Raw genomic sequence first — 20,985 nt, forward strand, 5'->3', positions numbered from 1 at the left:
TCTTCTACTTCCTCTTCTTTTTTCTTTTTCTTCTTCTTCCTCTCTTCTTTTCCTTCTTCTTTCTTTTTTTTCTTTATCTCCTACTTTTTCTTCTTTTTTCATCCCCCGCTTTTGTCATTTTCTGTTTCTATCTTTTGAAGAATGTTCTTCCTTTTCTTTTTCTTCTTCTTCTTCTCCTTCTTTTTCTCTTTGTTGTTTTTCTTCTTCTTTTTCTTCTTCTTTTCTTTTTCTTCTTTATCTTTTACTTTTTCTTCTTTTTTCATGATTTTCTGTTTTTGTCTTTTATAACGTTTTCTTCCTTTTTCTTCTTCTTTTCTTCTTCTTCTTTTCTTTGCCTCCTACTTTTTCTTCTTTTTTCATCTTTTTCTGTTTCTGTCTTTTGAACATTTTTCTTCCTTTCTCTCTTCTTTTCCTTCTTTCTTTTTCTTCTTTGTCTCCTACTTTTTCTTCTTTTTTCAACCCCCGCTTTTGTCATTTTCTGTTTCTATCTTTTGAAAAATGTTTTTCCTTGTCTTCTTCTTCCTTTTCTTCTTCTTCTTCTTCTTCCTTTTCTTCTTCTTCTTCTTCTTCTTCTTCCTTTTCTTCTTCCTTTTCTTCTTCTTCTTCTTCTTCTTCTTCTTCTTCTTCTTCTTCTTCTTCTTCTTCTTCCTTTTCTTCTTCTTCTTCTTCTTCTCCTCCTTCTTTTTCTCTTTGTTGTTTTTCTTCTTCTTTTCTTCTTCTTTTTCCTCTTCTTTTTCTTTTCTTTTTCTTCTTTGTCTTCTACCTTTTCTTCCCTTTTCTTCTTCTTCTTTAATGCTTCTTCTGCGCCGCTTTTCTGCTTTAATCCTATAGCTCTGGTTTAGCCCTTGTTTGGATGGTCGTTGTAAAAGATTGACACTGTTTTACATTTCACCTTTAAAGCCTCATTTTCTCCACTGGAGAAGATGTAAATCTCGTCCAGAACAATCCCTTTGGAGTCTTCATTTCTTCATCTTTTCTACTTGTTTTGCTTTGGGCTGTAAATAAAGCTGCTCCCGTGGCTGAGCTTTTGTTTGTGCGGTTGAAGTCCTCAAAGACTTGGATTTACTGTCCCCACTCAGAGGAAACTGTGCACTCAAGTTGAGGTGCGGCGTTGGTCTGCAGCTAAAGTTCACGGAGGAATATGGCGGGTTTCTTCTATCGTTCTTCTTCTAACAATAAACAATAACACATTATTAAAGAGGGGGTATTATGCTTTTTTCAATCACATAGCACCAGTCTATAGCACACTACAATGATGACCAAACCTTCTGCTGGACTGTAAATGCAGTAAATTAGAATAACTGCCTTGTATAAAATTGCTCTCTCAAAATGGCTGCAGTGAATGTCTTGAAATAGGCCTCTGTCTCTTTAAGAACCTCTGCCTCTTTCTGACCCTGGTTACTCGGCTGGTGACGAAAGCTCGGAGGCGTCTCCAGGAGGTGGGGGCGTTCCTAGGAGGACTCAGGCAAACCTATCCCTAAAATGGCCGCCATCAGAGTTTTTACAGATTACTCAAAAATACATGAATGTGCCAAGGCAACACTTCAGGCATGTTTTTAACGAGGGAATGACATAATAACATGATGTAAAGCTTGAAAAAGTCGATTTTGCATAATACCCCCCCTTGAAAGTTACATTTTAGTCTGTGCTTAAAGCTGACAATTCATCGAACTGTCAGATTATTCGTAGGTCATTTTCCACTGGGCCGGTCTATGACATCTTCTATTTCCTTTTTCTTCTTTTTTTTCTTCTTCTTTTTTCTTCTTCTGTCTTTGCGATTTTTTCTTCCTGTTCTTTCTGCTTCTTTTTCTTTGTCTTCCTTTTGTCCTTTTTCTTCTCTTTCCTTCTTCTTTTCCTTCTTCTCTTTTCTACTTTTTTCTTCTTTTTCCCTTCTTCTCCTTCGTCCTCTCCTTTTTCTTCTTTTCTTCTTTTTCTTCTCTTTTCTAACATTTTCTTCTTCTTCATCCTCTTATTTTTCTTTTTCTTTTCTTTTTCTTCTTTTCTTTTTCTTCTACTTTTAAAACCACAGCGAGCAGCAGAAGATATAGCATTAAAACTCTCACTGTGACTAACACTTGCCTTGGCCTTGGCGTCTAAAGGCCTTCAGGGAGGAGACTGCGGAATCCACGCGCCAGGTCCAGTCGACTGAAGAACAGTTTCATAAACCAGGCCATCAGGAAGCTGAACTCCCTCCCTTCCCTGCACTCCCAACCCTCACTACCCACCAATGGCCACTGGCTGCTCTGCTTTGTGACGACCACACTAGGGGCCGCCATTGCTGTAGTACCTCTATATAGCCACTAGTCCCCATTTAGACACGTTGAAAATAACTTTAAAGCCCGGGTTCTAGTATTTCTAGTAGTAAGTTCTAAATATTTGAAGCTACCTTAACCAATGGGCTAGCAGGGGCTGGAGCCCAGGGGCCTACCATAGTCAAGGGCCTATCAGAATTAAGGGGGAAAAAAATAAAAGGTGATTCGTTGATTTTCATGTCAATCACTTTGCGGCAGGACTAACCATATGCGATGATTGCGCTAAGCTCCTATATGTGCACTTGGAGTCGGCCCGCCCTACCTGGCCCAGAGGGATACATGTGGGAGTAGCAGGGTTTAGGGTTTCTGTGGGATTTAGTGTTAGGGTTATAGTTTAGCATTAGGGTTAGGGTTTGCGCTGAGGTGGGAGCCTACAATTCTGTGCAAGCCCCGGGGCCTATGGATGCATTAAGGCGGGCCTGGAAGCTAGATATTCCTCTAGTGAAAACGCTGGGTTATTAAAGAAACCAGGCTGGTTTTCGTTAGAAAAACGTTTGAAATCTCGTACTAATGAGGGTTGGACTGTTTGCATTGGAGCTGCGCGAGCTACACGTCACGCAAGGGCCGAGTCTACAGTGAAGATCCCGCCCTTATGCCCTTTTTAGGAACATGCTTCGTCAGAGCTGGGGAGGGGGAATCTGTAAACCTGCCATGATTTCCCCCTCAAACCTGGTCATTGTAGGGAACGGTGAGGAGTGAGGAATGACGGTCTATTAATAATATGTCTCTGCTCCACAATCAAGAATCTCTTTGAATCAAAGCACTTCATAACCTGGCCCCTCCGTACATATCTGACCTCCTCCACATCGCAAACTCCTGCCGGCACTCTCCGCTCCTCCTCCACTCTCAAACTCTCCGTCCCACCGGCCAAACTCGTCACCATGGGGCACAGAGCATTCAGCCGCTCTGCTCCCCAGCTCTGGAACTCTCTCCCCTCTGACCTCCGTACCGTAGACTCTCTGCCACTCTTCAAATCCAAACTCAAAACTCACCTGTTCAGACAGTCCTACACCACCTAGCTGCGCGCCCACCTTCTCAATCGTCTGTATTCTGTTTTATTTTGGTGCTCTGAAAGGCGCTTTTAAATAAAATGTATTATTATTATTATTCTCTCTATTCGCTCTATTGTATTATTTTGAAGCACACACCACAAGCGCATGGCTACTTAGCGCTTAGTACTGCAAAGGTAGAGATAATTTTAGTTTGTAGCAGGTGCAGAGCCTCCTCAGTGGACGTTAGCGGTAGCTACGGTAGCCACAATAGAATTAACTAATGCGTCGTGATTTGCCTAAGAGACTATTAAATATTTGTTTTGGAAAATTGGGTCAGACCAGATTGTTTGGTGGGCCGAATCTGGCCCACACGCCGCCAATTGAAGTGGCCTGCCCTAAACTGTCTTCATTCCTTCTTCACATCTGGTGGTGCCTTGTGTTATAGACTGAGGCATTAGGCATCTTCCCATTTCTTCTTTTTTCATGATTTTCTGTTTCTGTCTTTTAAAACATTTTCTTCCTTTTTCTTCTTCTTTTTTTCTTCTTCTTTCTTTGTCTTCTTTGTCTCCTACTTTTTCTTCTTTTTTCATCTTTTTCTGTTTCTGTCTTTTGAACATTTTTCTTCCTTTTTGTTCTTCTTTTCTTCTACTTCCTCTTCTTTTTTCTTTTTTTTCTTCTTCTTTCTCACTTCTTTTCCTTCTTTCTTTTTCTTCTTTGTCTCCTACTTTTTCTTCTTTTTTTCATCCCCCGCATTTTACATTTTCTGTTTCTATCTTTTGAAAATTGTTCTTCCTTTTCTTTTTCTTCTTCTTCTCCTCCTCCTTCTTTTTCTCTTTGTTGTTTTTCTTCTTCTTTTCTTCTTTTTCCTCTTCTTTTTCTTTTCTTTTTCTACTTTTTCTTCTTTTCTTTTTCTTCTTTGTCTTCTACCTTTTCTTCCCTTTTCTTCTTCTTCTTTAATGCTGCAATAGAATTAACCAATGCGTCGTGATTTGCCTAAGAGACTATTAAATATTTGTTTTGGAAAATTGGGCCAGACCAGATTGTTTGGTTGTTTGGCCGCCGATTGAAGTGGCCTGCCCTAAACTGTATTCATTCCTTCTTCACATCTGGTGGTGCCCTGTGTTATAGTCTGAGGCATTAGGCATCTTAACACCCGAACTGTCATATTTAACCAAGCGTTTACTTGTTTTGACGATCGGCGTTTGTATTCGCTAATGTTGAGCTACAATAAACATAAACTGTCCAATAATTCAAAATAACTGGACAATTTCATTCAAACCGGCTAATGCTCCAACCATTGAGCTTCGTCGCCCTGAATAAACTCCTCATTAAGATTGTCTAATATCAGTAATTCTGCATGTTTCCGTTGCAAATGCTCCATAAACCTCTCTATTGCCTCATCATTGACTCGTGTAATCCCTGTGTGTCCGGATCATGTCTTAAAGCGCCGTAATGACCAATCAGCTTCCTCCGTGAGCTCGAAAATCAATTCAGGCTCACATTCGGAGGATTTGAGCATAAATTACTCATCCTCTTTCTCCGTCTGCCGCGGGAGGGAAATTACCCGATTTGTGCTTGAGTTTTCCCACCAGGACTGACTTTGAAAGGGGGGAAATTTAGTTCAATGGGGTTTGGAGAAAGAGAGGCGATTACGAAAAGCTAAATTGACTTTCGTGTGGAACCATAGGAAAACATTCAGCTGAGCAAAATGGAATCAGTGCATGGAAAAGTTATAGATTTGTTTCAGTATTCTCTCTATTTCTGCACATAAAATGGAGTTTAGAATAGTTAAAAACATCTTTCCCTGTAGTGCTAAGTTAAAGCTGCATTTCTCAATTCTTTCCGTTTTCAAGCCATGTAAGTGGGGGGTGTAGCTGTCGTTTCTAGCTCTCAGAATACCTCCTGCACATCACTATTGTTCACGTGATATGATTAGCACTTTACATTACGGGCCGGTAAGTCCATGGTACTTACAGTGGTAAATACTAGTAATGACAGTGGTACTTATTGTGGCACTAAAAGTGGTAATTACTAGTAATTGGGGTTAGGGATAGGGTTAGGGGTATCTCTTAGTAATGAAGGTTGTACTTCTCTTTTCTTTGGTACTTACTGGTAATTCAAGGACACTACAGCAGCAATTCATAGTTAGTAAATGTGGTACTTCTACAAACAGAAGTCATTTCTAAGATTGTGTGACTACAAAACAACATAAAACAGCATTAGGGAAAACAAGAAGTACCACCTTCATTACTAAGAGTTACCACTGTTTCTAGAAGTACATACCTTGTAATTCTCACTATAGTATCCTTTAAGTACCACAATAAGTACCTAGAATTACCACTGTAAGTACCACCATAAGCACCACAATAAGTACCTAGAAGTACCACTATTATCACTAGTATTTACCACTGTAAGTACCACAATAAGTACCTAGAATTACCACTGTAAGTACCACCATAAGCACCACTGTATGTACCACAATAATTACCTAGAAGTACCACTATTATTACTAGTATTTACCACTGTAAGTACCAAAGACTTACCGGCCCGTAATGTAAAGTGTTACCTTTGCTGTTCTAAGACACATTCTGGGAATTTTTTCTTCGGACATTTTTCATGGGAATTAACAGGAATTTTTGAGAATTACCGGGAATGCATTGGAATGAACGGGAATATACAGGGAATGAACTGTCGGCTGCTTCTTTACAAACAGATACACACTACAGCATAAGAATCAGACCTGACAGTTATAAAGTGAAATCACAGCAGAGAGGAAAAGTGTCAAAGAAATCACTGTCATCGTGTTTGAGCTGACCGAAAGGACCTTTTTTTGGGGGTGTTTTGGAAATGAAATAGACCTTGTTCATATCCATCTGCTGTATATTCACCAAGCGTATTCACTGTTACAATATTACACTAGAGACTGTAATTTAATGCGGCTGCTGAGGCCCCGCCCACTCCTCGTTCACTACTGGTCACTGTTTTGTGAGTTAGAGACAGCCAAATTTAACCAATCCCTGTGATAAAGCAGAATCATGTTTAAAACTCTGCTGTTTGTCCCAGTGCTTATTAGAAAAGGCATTAAAAGGCAGAATTTAGGTTTAGGAAAGTTGTGTTATGCTTTGGCATGTGTGTGTCTGTGTTCCAGCACTCCACGCAGTTTCAATAATTAATGGGTAACAAATTGCTCACAAACATACTGATTATTTAAGCGTTTTGGCAGTTTGTAAGTCTTTAAAATACCAAAATGACCAGACTAATGTTCCCATTGAAAGGAAATCTGGAATTTTATCAGGATTTTATCGCCCTTTTGCAACCCTACTGTGTTTGGCTTTTCGTCCGGGGCAATTACGGCCACCATGAAAACGCTTTATTTAATTGCTGTATTCACAACATAGGTCTATCCAAAAGAAAATTTCTTCACTACAACAAATGAAATCGGTTACTGCAGATTATTGTCACTGTAGGGATTTTTTTTTTTCTGCATTTGACTGATTGTAAATCCCCCGGGATGTCCTTTCGGGTCTGGGGAGTGAGTACCGAACAATCCCTTTCTGATTGAGCTAAAGGACCGTGTTCATTGAGAGGGAGTGTAACCCTGTTGTGTCTTTAGTTGTTGGCAGCAATTGGAACTCGTGTGAAGTTAGCCCCCCCATAGTGTCCGATTTGTTTCAAAATGGTGTCATTCATTTGTGCTTCGTTTGAGCACATAAAATTAGCTTTGTGCGGCACTTCGTTTTTGAGGTATTGATCGTTGATTGGTAATTGATCAACCCCCCCATAGTGTCCGATTTGCTTAAAAATGGTGTCATTCGTTGGGTCTGGGTCTTGGTTTTAGTCTGGGTCTTGGTTTTAGTCTGGGTCTTGGTTTTAGTCTGGGTCATGGTTCGGGTCTTGGTTTGGGTCTTGGAAAAGTTGAAAACTGCTGAAAATCAGGAAAAAGACAGAAGTTTAATAAAAGATAAAGAACATGAAAACCAATTATTGACTGCGGAAGGATTCCACAGTCAATCAATATCTCAAAAACGAAGTGCGCACAAACGCTAATTTTATGTGCACAAACGAAGCACAAACGAATGACACCATTTTGAAGCAAATCCGACACTATGGTGGGGCTAACTTCACACAAGTGCAATACGAGAATAATAATAATAATAATAATACATTTTATTTGTCGGCGCCTTTCAAAACACATCACCTTACATGAGATATAATGATAAAATCAAAACAGGACAAGATAAAACACATCCAAGTGAGTAACTAAGTTTAAATAAGTGGGTTTTGAGGTGAGATTTAAAGAGGGGCAGAGAAGTCATTCGATGGAGTTCAACGGGGAGTGAGTTCCAGAGGTTTGGGGCTGAGCGGATAAAAGCTTGAGCACCCACAGTGGCTAAGTGGGGAGTAGGTACAGACAGCTGAGGGGCAGAGGAGGGAGGAGGCACATGAAGGAGCTCAGTGAGATAAGGAGGGGCCAGGTTATTCAGAGATTTGAAGGTGAGGAGAAGGATCTTGTATTGAATGCGATGTGTGATGGGGAGCCAGTGGAGCTGCTGCAGTGGACGGAGTTCTGGTGATTATTCAGGCGGCGGAGTTTTGGACGAGTCTGTGGAGGGATTTTTGGGGGAGACCGAAGAGGAGTGAGTCACAGTAATCTAACCAGGGCGTGACAAGACTGTGGCCCAGAATGGCTGCTGTATTGGGGGTGAGGGGGGGCGGAGGCGGGTGATATTGCTGATATGGGCCTGGAAGTAGAGTGCGCTGTCCAGGATGACACCCAGACTCTTAACCTGAGGGGAGGGGAGAGCTGTTGAGTTGTCAATGTTGATGGAGAAGCTGTCAGTTTTGGATAAGATGGACTTTTTGCCAATGAGGGGGACCTCGGTTTAATCACTGTTAAGCTTGAGAAAATTGAGGAAGAACCATGATACTAAAGTTCACAAACCTTGTCATGTTGTAGAAGAAACTAAATGTGATGCAAAACCATGAACTGCTCCTTGTGTTAAGAAGTGACTGACACGTTAATCCGTCTTCTTCATCCGATGAAGAGTGTCTGAGGAGAATTAGCCGGAGACAACAGAATAGCACGCACTAGAACAGAAACATTTGACTCCTTTCACTTTGACTCGTGCATAACTTAACTCGTTCCACCTCTTGTGCTCATCTCTCTTGCAGTTGATCATCTGTACAAATTTACCCTGATTGTGGCATTTTCAGATCTGAATGTCAGGAGCACTAACCTTTAATAATCTCCGTCATCCACAAGAGTCAAGTGTCTCATTGAGAAACAACATAGATAAGGGAAAACCGTTTAGAGTAATTACAGAAAAAGGCAACTTGAAGGCGTTTTAGACAAGGCGGTGATATCCAGACAGAAATGTGTGTTAATGTAACTTTCCAAACACAAACTCGTCGTCTGTTCTTCACTCCTTCATCGATGAGCGTTGACCATGTGACAGAGCTGTGCTTGTCCAAACAGTGTGGTCCATTTGGCTTTAGGCTATGGAAAAACACCAACAGCTGTTCCTACAGACACCTTTTATCTAAAGTCTCTCAATACCACTCTTTCCCTAAGATTATATATTAGATCAGGGGTGTCAAACATACGCCCATTTAATCCGGCCCCTGCCCTGTAGAGCATAAATTCCAGAGTATGTAAAAAAGTAAGTCTCTAGCCCATAGATACAGACGGCATCTCGTCATAGAAGGGGGCGTGGCTTCCCCGAGGGGGGAAATCTAATCTTTAGAGAAACACAATTTTCCACTCTTTTTAGCCATTTTCTGGAGGAATATCAACTTATTTATCACACATAAATAAAGTCAAGTGTAAATCGGGCCCATATGGATATTTTGTCGCAACAGATTGTTCAGTAGAAGTGAAAAAATGGCACTTGTAGCAAGCGCTAGCTAGCCGTTAGCATTAGCCCGATGCTAACATGTAGCATCAAGTTAGCATTCTCCGTTATTTATGTATTTATGGGCTGTTGAACCACTTTGTTCCTCCCCATGTCTTTGTATCATTATTTAGTAGAAAACTATATTCATATTTCAGCGTTTGTTACAGTAGTTTTTGAATAATTAGAGCAAATTTACATTTTTTCAAAATTGTTTTCCCAGTTAACAGTTTTCAAAAATGACCATATGGGCGATTCCAGAGATGCCGTCTGTATCTATTCCTGTGCAGAGTTATGATTTTTTACAGAATAACCAGAATGCTCATTCTAGCCACTAGGGGGCATTAAATTTTAAAAAAGGAAAGAGTTCCACACGTGTCCAGCAGAGGGCACTGACATAATAAGAGCTCAGGATATGAACAACACATTATATAGCCACGTGGTAAATGGACAGTCTGCCCCAGGGCGGCTGTGGCTTCAATAACAGCTTACCACCACCAAGTGTGGAGTGAATGAATAATGACTATGTAGCACTTTGAGGAACTTGTGACACAGGCTTGTAAAGTGCAATACAAGTGTAAGTGTACAAGTGTATTAATGAAGCTACAGTTAAGTTGGGGCTTTGACCGAATCACAGTTTATTATTATTCATTTATTGGGAAAATGTTCTCTATTATATGCGGCCCGCAACCCACCGTGGGAGCCGAATCTCGGCCCGCGACCCAAAATGAGTGACACCCCTGTACTAGATACTTCCAAAAAGAAGCCCAACCTGTACACGTCAAACTCTTTTTAATGGTAGTCTACCTACATTTCAAAATGGCTGAACATTCCTTCTGATTCAATTATACTGATGTCAATTTGTCCAAAATTATACAATGCAATCCTTTTATCATAATACTTACTTTTCTAAATACTTTCTTTGATTTGCAAAAAGCTGAGACTCTGTGGGTTGTTTCTAAAGAAAGAGGCGCCACCACAGAGCTGTGACTCAATGCAGAAGAACAGGTCCGATGCCTGATGTATAATTTCTTTTCTTTTCTTACAGCAATTTGTGTGAGGTAAAGTGCATGGAAACTGAGTGGTAGAAGCACAATGACATAGCAACACAGTCGGAAAACATAATTACTGTTCTTCTGCTGATGGTCACAGCAGAATGAATTGTGTTGGCATTTACTTTGTGCATCGCTGTCAAGGTATAGACGTCCAGGTAAACTTGTCAGAGATTTAAAAAAAAAGATACCGGTCGTGAAGAGGAGACACTCTTTCAGTTTCTTTCATACATCTGTGGTTCATCTGTATCAGAGCAAACATGGCGGTTTGTGCAAGTACGAAGAAATATACAAATCACATACTTAGCAACGCAAAGTTCTGCAGAATAAGTGAAAAACGAAATGCTGCACGTTAGAGTGAGATAAGTTATAAAGTTGGCTTTGGCACATTTCAGTTGCCTTGTGTACGAAATGAGCTGTATAAATAAAGTTGCCTTGCCTTTGAATGATATGGAGTCTACAAAGAATCTTCACCATTTTGATTAATCTATTAGATAGATAGATAGATAGATAGATAGATAGATAGATAGATAGATAGATAGATAGATAGATAGATAGATAGATAGATAGATAGATAGATAGATGGATGGATGGATGGATGGATGGATGGATGGATGGATGGATGGATGGATGGATGGATGGATGGATGGATGGATGGCAGGCACAGTTGGTAGAGTGTCTCATGATGGATGGATGGATGGATGGATGGATGGATGGATGGATGGATGGACGGACGGACGGACGGACGGATGGATGGCAGGCACAGTTGGTAGAGTGTCTTATGATGGATAGATGGATGGATGGATGGATGGATGGATGGGTGGATGGATGGATGGATGGATGGATGGATGGATGGATGGATAGATGGATGGATGTATAGATGGATGGATGGATGGATGGATGGATGGATGGATGGATGGATGGATGGATGGATGGATGGATGGATGGATGGGTGGATGGATGGATGGATGGATGGATGGATGGATGGGTGGATGTATAGATGGATGGATGGATGGATGGATGGGTGGATGTATAGATGGATAGATGGATAGATGGATAGATGGATAGATGGATGATTGGATGGATGGATGGATGGATGGATGGCACAGTTGGTAGAGCGTCTCAAGATTGGAAGGTCGGGGGTTCGAATCCTGCCTCCTGAAGGTGCACACTGTCGCTGTGTCCTTGGGCACGACACTTCACCCACCTCGCCTCCAGTGCTTGTACATTGGTTTATGAATGAGAGTGTAAATGGGTGAGTGGATCCTTGCTGGTTCGAGTGACGAATGTAGGTGGAAAAGAGCTGTATAAGTTGAGACCATTGTACCGTATACCTGCTCCTGCTTACAGGATCTGAGGTGCTCCTTTTGAACAGAAAGTGGGAGGGGAATAGAAGCTTATTTGTACAGCACTTTTCACCTGACAAGAGTCCCCAAAGCACTTCACACAGTAGGGGATTTGTACTTCATTCACTCCAAACATGGTGGTGGTAAGCTGACAGAAGCCAGACAATGTTTTTCCATTGTCTAGGCTTTAGACACGCCTATAGACACCTTTTATGTAAAGTCTTTCAATAAAACTCTTTCCCTAAGATTATACACTAGATACTTCCAAAAAGAAACCCAAATTGTACACTTCAAACACACTTTTCAAACACATTTTAATGGTAGCCTACCTACATTTCAAAATGGCAGAACATTCCTTGTATAGAAAGTAGGAGGGGAATAGAAGCTTATGTGTACAGCACTTTTCACCTGACAACAGTCCCTATAAAGCACTTCACACAGTAGGGGATTTGTACTTCATTCACTCCAAACATGGTTGTGGTAAGCTGACAGAAGCGCGACTGCACACATCTGAACAAAATCACTTATTGTAGCAATACAGTGCAAAATATAAACAACACCTGTATCTGCAGTGCCTACAGTGACTTTACCTCATTCATTTGTCAACTCAAAGAAAATGTGATATTAGATCATTTTTAAAGTGTCAGTTCATCATAAATTATTTTATAAGTCGATTTTTAACATGAACCTTTGTTGATGTCAACGACCTTTGTAATACAAGTTGGAAAAATGGGAAAGCTGGTGGTACAAAGCTCTGTGATTGATAAATACCAAGACACTACAACAGTGTTTCCTTAAAGGAATAGGCCACCGTTTTTACATACTGAGATATGTTCTTACCTCACTTTAGTCGATTTAATATATCCTCGTCTGGTCTTTGTCCCTGCGCTCTGTCACGCAAACGGAGCACATACGCAGCTTCTCCCACATGTCATATAGCTCCAAAAAAGCTCACGATAGAAGCTATCATTACGCCTCATGATATAGTGCCCCTTTTTATCTGCTTATAAAATCGACATGTTACATTTCTGTGTAAATATACTTCGCATGAAAACACTTCACGTAACTTTATTTAAATAGGGAACACGTGGAAGAGCTTGGTAGCTTCTATCTTGAGCTTTTTTGGAGCTATGTGACATGTGGGAGAGGCTGCGTATGTGCTCCTGATGTTTGCCTGGCAGAGCGCACGGACAAAGACCAGACGGGTATATATTAACTCGACTAAAGTGAGGTAAGAACATATCTCAGTATGTAAAAACGGTGGCCTATTCCTTTAACTTTGCAAAAGGAGTGAAACAGCACCCCCAATTTGACTCTGGTGGCCAAAAAGTGTACTGCATCCATATCTACCATTGAGAATGATTGTGAGAGAGAGTTAGTATTAACCAGATGCAAAAGTCAATGAAATTGTTCTGGTGGGCCAAATTTGGCCCGCGGCCCCACTTTGAGCACCCCTGCCCTAAGCACAGACCAGAGAGCTAAAAATAAATAGATTAATACATAATACACAATAATTTAATAAAATCTAAAAAAGAAATAAATTTAAAAAATATTTTTTGAAAATATGAATCGATTTGACCTACCAACTCGATTTTTAAATCAAATCGATTTTTTTCCCAGCCCTACTCTGACCACCACCATTCATTCACGCATGCACATCATTCATTCTGGCCTATTGTACCTGATTACCCTGAGGTACTTTGCGAAATGTGAAAAGTAAATAACTCTTCCATAATGACAACAATGTACTGATTTTCTTTTCTTGAGCATGATTTTGTGACATGCTCTTTCAAAGTGAATCAACAGTATAGTTACTTTGCGATTTCCTGCTCTTCCAGGTCTGATCGTTGGCTCGCTGATGGTGTGCTGGCTCCCCAATCAGATCCGTCGCCTCATGATGGCCGCCATGCCCAAATCGCGCTGGACCGTGCCGTACTTCCACAGCTACATCACGCTGCACCCCATCGCCGACACCTTCTTCTACCTCAGCTCCGTCATCAACCCTTTCCTCTACAACCTCTCCTCCAGACAGTTCAGGGAGGTGTTTCTCCAAGTGCTGAGGTGTCGCTTAACCATCGAGCACGTCAACAGAAGGACCATCCCGAGCTCCCACAAAGGGTCGGCGCGGTCGATACAGCCGCTCCTGTTGAAGTCTCTGCGTCGAAGTAGAGGGAACAAATCCACTGTGGAGAAGGACAGGCCGCCTCCGATTTCCCCCACAATTCAACCACAGAGTGATTCAGGGATTGGGTCGGAGACGCAGCAAACGCTATATCTCACAGAAGAGACGGATCCGAGTGAGCAAAGTGGCACAAAAGCCCTTCCGGAGTCTGAGATTTGAGAAACAGACTCAAGAGTGTATTTGAGATGGCACGATGGGGGAAACTACCTGCTTTTTTAGTCTATGATGGACATTATCTGTAAATACCTACTGAATTTTGCATGTTTGAGAATATGTTTTGAAATGTTGTTTTTCTTGTAACAGATAAGATAATGATAATAATGCCTATGAAGACCTATAGCTTTAATCTCCTACCACCCGCCTTAACACATTTTCTCCAGTTCAGCTTCATCCAAATCTAAAAGTTTCTGGACTGGAGCTTACAGCCTATAAGCCAGTGTGACGCCTCATTTGAAAGCTAAGACCTACAAAACTAGTCTAAACTGATCTTATTCCATGTAATTTTTGCCACTCTCTTTGCGCTTTTATTGCTTTTGCATTTTTGTTGCTCTTTTGTGGCTTTTTGAATCACTTATTGTTGCATTTTCATCAGTTAATTTTGACGCTCTTTTGTCTCCTCCTCGTTTTCTTCTCCTTTTTGACGCTATTTTGACGCTTTTTTCAAGGAGCTTTAACAAACTGTGCTCAGTTCAGGTGAGGGTTGAAAGGTTAAACCGCCTGATCAGGGGGTTAGGTTTAGGGTTAGGGTTGAGAATGGCAAATGTAATGTACTGTTAAATCTCTAATACTGGCCTGTATTCCATTAGCGGCCGGGTCTCTAACAGTGGGCTGGTTCACGGCTGGCGGAGGCAAATTAAAGCCGGTCTTTAAAACAGGCCGGAGCTTTTATTAGAAACTATAACGGTAGAAATATTTCCCATGTTAGGAATTTGTCTCACACTCGTGTAAATGAAAACTCACGTGCAGGAAGTAAACAAACGGGAACCCGGGCAATGGGGACGCTGCGGAGGAGCTGATCTGAGCTTAACTTTGACACAGATTTAGCCACTTTTCAAACCTCCTGTGACGATATTTGGAAACAGGACAAGCAACAAATGTTGTGTGACCCTCCAGGGTTTTAATAAAGTCACCATCGCGTCTTCAAAGCACGTCCAGCTGCTCCGTGTGCAGGTCAGTCCCACGCCTCAAAATAACTCCTCTGATCAGCGCGAGCGTCTCGTCTTCTCTCGGGTCAGTCTCCTGATCGATCACAAACACAAACGCTCCGTCTAAACTCGCCTTTTACACAAGATAGCAACAAATAATCCGGTCCGCGGTAAAAACGAAACAGAAACCTGCAGTGACACTGATGTCAAAGCTCCGCTAACAGCAACGAAACACTTCCTGTTGTCCCGACAAAATAAAAGGCGTCAATGTTCCAGCTGCTGGGAGACGGTTTGAAATGTTAATTAATAAATGAACCCTTTTATTTTAGGTGCATTTTAGGTCCGTTTTGCTCAAATAGAAATGAAGGCCTGTCTCTAATTGTGGCCTTGAGTAAATAATGGCCCCGGCCTATATTAGAGCATTTACGGTAAGTTGTGTTTCACTCACACAGATCTCACACATATTTATAGAAACTAGAAGGTCTTGGCTTTCAAATGAGGTATCACACTGGCACATAGGCTGTAAGCTCTCCAGTCAATACGCTTTGAGATTTGGATGTAAATTATTGTTAACCCTAACCCTGAGTTTGACACTCCTGCTTTAGCTAAAAGTCAGACTGTGTTTTCACTGTTTCACAACATATCATTCCCACTTCTGCCTGCAGAGGGCGCTTCAAGCCAATTGGAAAGAATGACCAGCCGTGTCTCTCACTCCTTACTGTCTTCACTTCACATAAAAAATATTTCCCAAAAGTTACCCGAACTCAGTCTGTGTGTGTGTGTTGGGTGTTTTTGGAATTGACAATATTTTGCAGTATTTTTAGAGTACTTTTGCTGTACAGTCATATATCACACAATCATCTGGAGGCCCAAGGAACATATTTTGGGGGGTCGTATTTGGCCCATGGACTTTGACGTTGCCTCAGATTTAAGTGCCTTGCCCAAGGACAGTCTGCACCTGGATCAAACTGCCAAACTTCTGGTTTTAATCCCAATGTTAGTCTGTTTTGATGATCGTTTTGTTGTGTATTATCTGTGTGGCATTTTGTTTTAACATAATTTACAAATCAAACAATATTTACTTCAACTACTTTATGTGTTTGTGTCTGTTTTTCGCGATACATGTCCATAGCATCATCTTCTACATATCTTTTGTATTATATTCCGGTGTAAAAGCCAGTGAAAAACCCTGCTACGCTGCCCCATTGGCTCACAATCACTTCATAATGAGAGGATGTAGCCGGTCGACAGTAGATGAACTGTAAAGCGCGGTGTGAACTGGGCCGTGACTCGGGGTAAACAGCGCCGTGTTCTCTTGTCTTTGTTTTGTTTGCGGAGGAGGAATCCACAGCAAACGCCAATATTTGTGAGGATTTGACAGAAGCGGAGAGGGGGGGCTCCTGAAATCGCACCTCTTATGGACGGCTCATTCTCTTTAGAAACTGGAGCAGACAAATCAATTGAGGAAGGGATACTGTACATATGTCATACACAAACTCTATCCATACACCCATCAATACATTTTTGTTGCACTTTTACTGGTCTTTACCCCACTAAACCTTCTCTTTCTTAGCCGGAAATAACGCAACAAATAGGCACAAAGCTGTAAGTGCTTATGTTTTATTTTACATGTCAGTCTTGAGTGATAATCTTCTGACAAACCCACACATCGATAGCACAGTCCAATGTCTTTAACAAGGCAGATAAGGCTGATAAGACGCCGTAAAAGCAACACTATTGTTTGTGGAGGTTGTATGTTACTGTTTGAGGTCTCGAGAGGCATGTTTTGTGCACATATTTAATGAGAATAATGATCTTTTTTTATATGACCATCCAATTCAACAGGTCTTTAAAGGAACAGGCCACAGTTCTTCCACACTGAGATATGTTCTTACCTGAGCTTAAGACGAGCTGATACGTACCTGTCTGGTCTTTGTGCCCGTGGAAGAGCTTGGTCGCTTCCAACTTTTCTCCCGTTTGGAGCTATAGGAATATGCTGGGAGAAGCCAAATGCTAACAACATCTTTGGTCTTTTTTTGTGACTGAGTGCACGCACAAAGACCAGACAGGTACGTATCAACTCGTCTAAGCTCAGGCAAGAACATGTCTCAGTATGTAAAAATAGTGGCCTGTTCTTTTAACCCCCTCCTGAACCAAGCTCCAGTTTGACTTTACCCAAATCTAAAAGCTTCTTGAAAGAAAAAAAGAGACAAAATTGCAACAAAAATTAGACGAAAAGAAGGATAAAAATGATACATTGTACCTAACCAAATTTAGTACAATGTAATGAGCTCTGTAACAATCTGTAGTAACTTGTACCTATGTAGTGCGCACACAATACTAATAACTTGTATTAGTACTTTGTTGGTACATAATGTAATAGGGCACGGGACCCTTAGGGTTAGGGTTTAAGCTTAGGTTTAGAGTTGGAGTTATGTCTAATTACATTATGTACCTACAAACTACAAATACATATTATTTCATTGTGTATCTAACCCATAGGTACAACTTATTACACATTCTTACAGAGCACATTACATTGTACTAAATATAGTTAGGTACAATGCAGTGTTAATTTCGTCGACTAAAATAATTAGTCTTAATTTTAGTCAAAGTGATATTTTTGACGACTAAAATTGGACTAAAACTAAATTAAAAGTTTTTCATGAGACTAAAACTGTGACTAAAATGTCCAGATATTTTAGTCGACTAAAATAAGACTAAATAAAAATGAAAAGGAGAGACTAAAATCATCCAAACTTCTATTGACTGTCTGAAAGAGCCTCAGATCATTTACAATAACTGCCAAAGGAGCAGCTCCATGAAGCAGAGGAACAAGATTAAATATGATTATAATGAATATCATCAATGCAAAGTCGACTAAATTCGACTTAAATTTAGTCGACTAGATTTACTTGCAATTTTAGTCGACTAAAACTAGACTAAAATTTAAAATATTTTTTTGACTAAAGCTAGACTAAAATCGAATTACATTTTCGTCAAAAGACTAAAACTAAAACTAAATTAAAATATGTTGTCAATATTAACACTGGTACAATGTATCAAGGGTAGTGTAAAATAAAGTGTTACCAAAAGAGCGACAAACACGTGATGAAAAAGTGACAAGAATGTGTGACGAAAACATAAAACAAAAAAGAGCAACAGGAAAGTGACGAAAGGCGCTGAAAATTTGGTAAAGATTTGATAAAAACCCGAACAAGTGACGACGCGAGGAAAAAGATGCATTTAGAATGAGTTTTGTAGGGCTTAGCTTTCAATTGAGGCGTTTCACTGGCCTACAGGCTGTGACATTATGGATTTGGATAAAGCTGAACGAAAAGCTTAAGAGGTTGCTTTTAAAATAGTATTCAGTTACACCTTCTTTTAGATCAGTACATAAATCCTGCACAATGTATTATAAAGCAAGATGTACTGAAGTATAAAGGACACCCAGACTGGCGAAGACCAAGGCCAGAGCGAAAACAACACTTTAGCTAAACTACTTCACTCACCCGCAGGAGACGAGGCCGCGGCGTCGTACAAGCTCAGAACAAGACTCCAAATCATCTTTTACAAGCAAAAACTCAAGCTGTCTTAAATCTCACATCACCACTGTTTCCAAAGCTCGGCCTCGGCTTTAGTAACTTCATAAATTCATGGCTCGCGTTGCATCATTTCTGTTGCCCAGACATTTTCTCACACTCTGCCTTGTCCAGCCTCAGCCCGGTCTTTGATACTCGGCCCCATTCATTATTTATAAACAGAAGCACATCAAGTTTGCAGCAACAGGCAGTTTCGACTCGGCGGCCCCCAGCTTTACCTTTCTAACATAAAGTTGTTGGTTTTTTTTCTGTGTGATTGTGCAGTTATATTTAAAAATGAAGTGGTAGTTGTTGTGTAGCATTATCTTTCTGTTGACAGGGTTTTGGAAAAAGTATAGCTGCGAAAAAAGTTGGAATAAGTGGAAAACTGTAAAACATCTTCTGGCCTTAGTGACTTATTTCTTCCCTGGACAAATATTAGGTTAAAGGGATATTTCAGGATTTTTGACATAGGGCCCCATTTCCTAGTTATCCAGAGTATTGTTGATTTCTGGAGATATTTTTTTGTAATTCATGCAGTTCTTATATTTGAAGAGTTTCGTGGCGCTAGGCTAATGCAAGGCTAGTGCATTACTATGGTATCAGCTAGCCTGCATTAAAAACAGTCTGACCCGCTCCACAGAGCACCTGAGGCAAATCACTTATGTAGCCGGTGGTAAGTTATATTATTTTTAGGGTGCCGACAACGCCACCTAGTTTCTGGGACCCAATAGGCCACAGGTTCTTGCACAGGGGTGAGCAGTGAGACAACAGAGGTCCGAAAGTTCAGTAAATTTATTAACAGTATTTAAAAAACAGTAAAAAAGTTGTAACGAGTCTAAAAATAGCCAAGGCCTAAATGCTAAAAGTCTATAATAAAACTGAGCCTGGGTAGTTGGGCGAGGTCCGTGCTCTGGTCCAGGGCCTGGTCCGCGCTCTGGTCCGGGGCCTGGTCCCGGGCCTGGTCCGCGCTCTGGTCCGGGGCCTGGTCCGCGCTCTGGTCCGGGGCCTGGTCCAGGGCCTGGTCCGCGCTCTGGTCCGGGGCCTGGTCCAGGGCCTGGTCCGGGGCCTGGTCCGCGCTCTGGTCCAGGGCCTGGTCCGCGCTCTGGTCCGGGGCCTGGTCCAGGGCCAATCAACTTATACAACAAAAAATGTTTAACGGGCCCACACTTATAACGCCAGACTAACCATATAAATGTCTGTGTAATTTTAACCATTTTGCATTAAAAATACCTTATATTTGAGCAGCATCAGCTTCGTGGTTGTACAAGCTACGCAGCGGCGGAGTGATCTGCTAGAAAATAGTCCCTCAAAATGCGATTATTCATGTGATGCAAGGTCAGACATTTATATGGTTAGTCTGGTGTTATAAGTGATTTCCCTCAGGTGCTCTGTGGAGCGGGTCAGACTGTTTTTAATGCAGGCTAGCTGATACCATAGAAATGCGCTAGCCTTGCACTAGCCTAGCGCCACGAAACTCTTCAAATATAAGAACTGCTTGAATTACAAAAAAAAATATCTCCAGAAATCAGCAACACTCTGGATAACTAGGAAATGAGGCCCTATGTCTAAAATCCTGAAATATCCCTCTAAGAAATGAAGAGAGGTCACACAGTTTCAGTAGTATTTTATTATCAATCATGTCAGTGACAGCGATAAGATTATACATGATCCAAATCACAAAGGAAAAGTTGCACCACAGAATCAAGATTGTCTTATAATAATCAACCTGGCCAGTCAGAGCCATGAACCCCTAAGTCGATATAGAGTAGTAGTTATGTCATGGATGATTCATTTATCTTCTTCCACGTATCGTAAAGCTGGCAGATTTAAGATAACAGTCCAGCGAAGAAATCCAGACAAGGCCCCCAGCGCTCAAAACCAGGAAATGTCTCCCAGGGCAGAAGGATTTCCATTCAGGGACTTCCCTCCAGCTCCGTCTTTGAGCCTTTTGACCATGTGAGTTTGTAACAGTGCTTTTCCCTGTTCATTTGCATTTAGAGGGTATGCAGATGACGTCACAGGATGGCAACAGGAGCTGAAGGTGTGAGCAAGTTATGAATTTGACATCAACTTTATATGAATTTCTAGACTAGAGCCTGTGATTGTGAATGAGCTGACGGACATTGGGTCTGTAAATACTTTCAGACGTTTCGGGAGAATTTTAGCTTTGATTCATGAAGCGTTCTTAAAAAACAACTCTCTTCAAATTATTATTATTATTTTTTTTAATGCTATTACATTCTAGTAGTAAAAAACATAAACTGATCACTCTGATTCTGATCTGAAATAATATGTATAGATATAAGTCGGTGTAAGCTCATTTTTATTTTTCATCGAGGTGACATAAATGCTTCAAAAATTAAATATTTCACCTGGACTTTTTTTTGTTTTGATTTGTTCTATCAACTAAAACTTTTCACCAGTCATCATCAGTTCGGTCTCTAGACTGAGCCCTGGTCTTATATACACAGCTGTAGTGAT

At 40.9% G+C, this 20,985-nt stretch overlaps 1 protein-coding gene across 1 annotated transcript in view; it reads left to right on the forward strand.

Annotated features, from left to right (window-relative positions):
* The window catches only part of gpr39 (G protein-coupled receptor 39), a gene marked incomplete at both ends in the record, with an annotated part of 28,599 nt that extends 14,665 nt beyond the window's left edge, over positions 1–13,934 (forward strand). Inside the window, one exon of the mRNA XM_079562687.1 lies at positions 13,432–13,934. Coding sequence (XP_079418813.1) covers positions 13,432–13,934 — 503 coding nt within the window. The remainder of the gene's footprint in view (positions 1–13,431) is intronic.
* Positions 13,935–20,985: the final 7,051 nt, after the last annotated feature.

Source organism: Gobius niger, assembly GCF_951799975.1.
Source record: "Gobius niger genome assembly, chromosome: 9".
NCBI classification, from domain to species: Eukaryota; Metazoa; Chordata; class Actinopteri; order Gobiiformes; family Gobiidae; genus Gobius; species Gobius niger.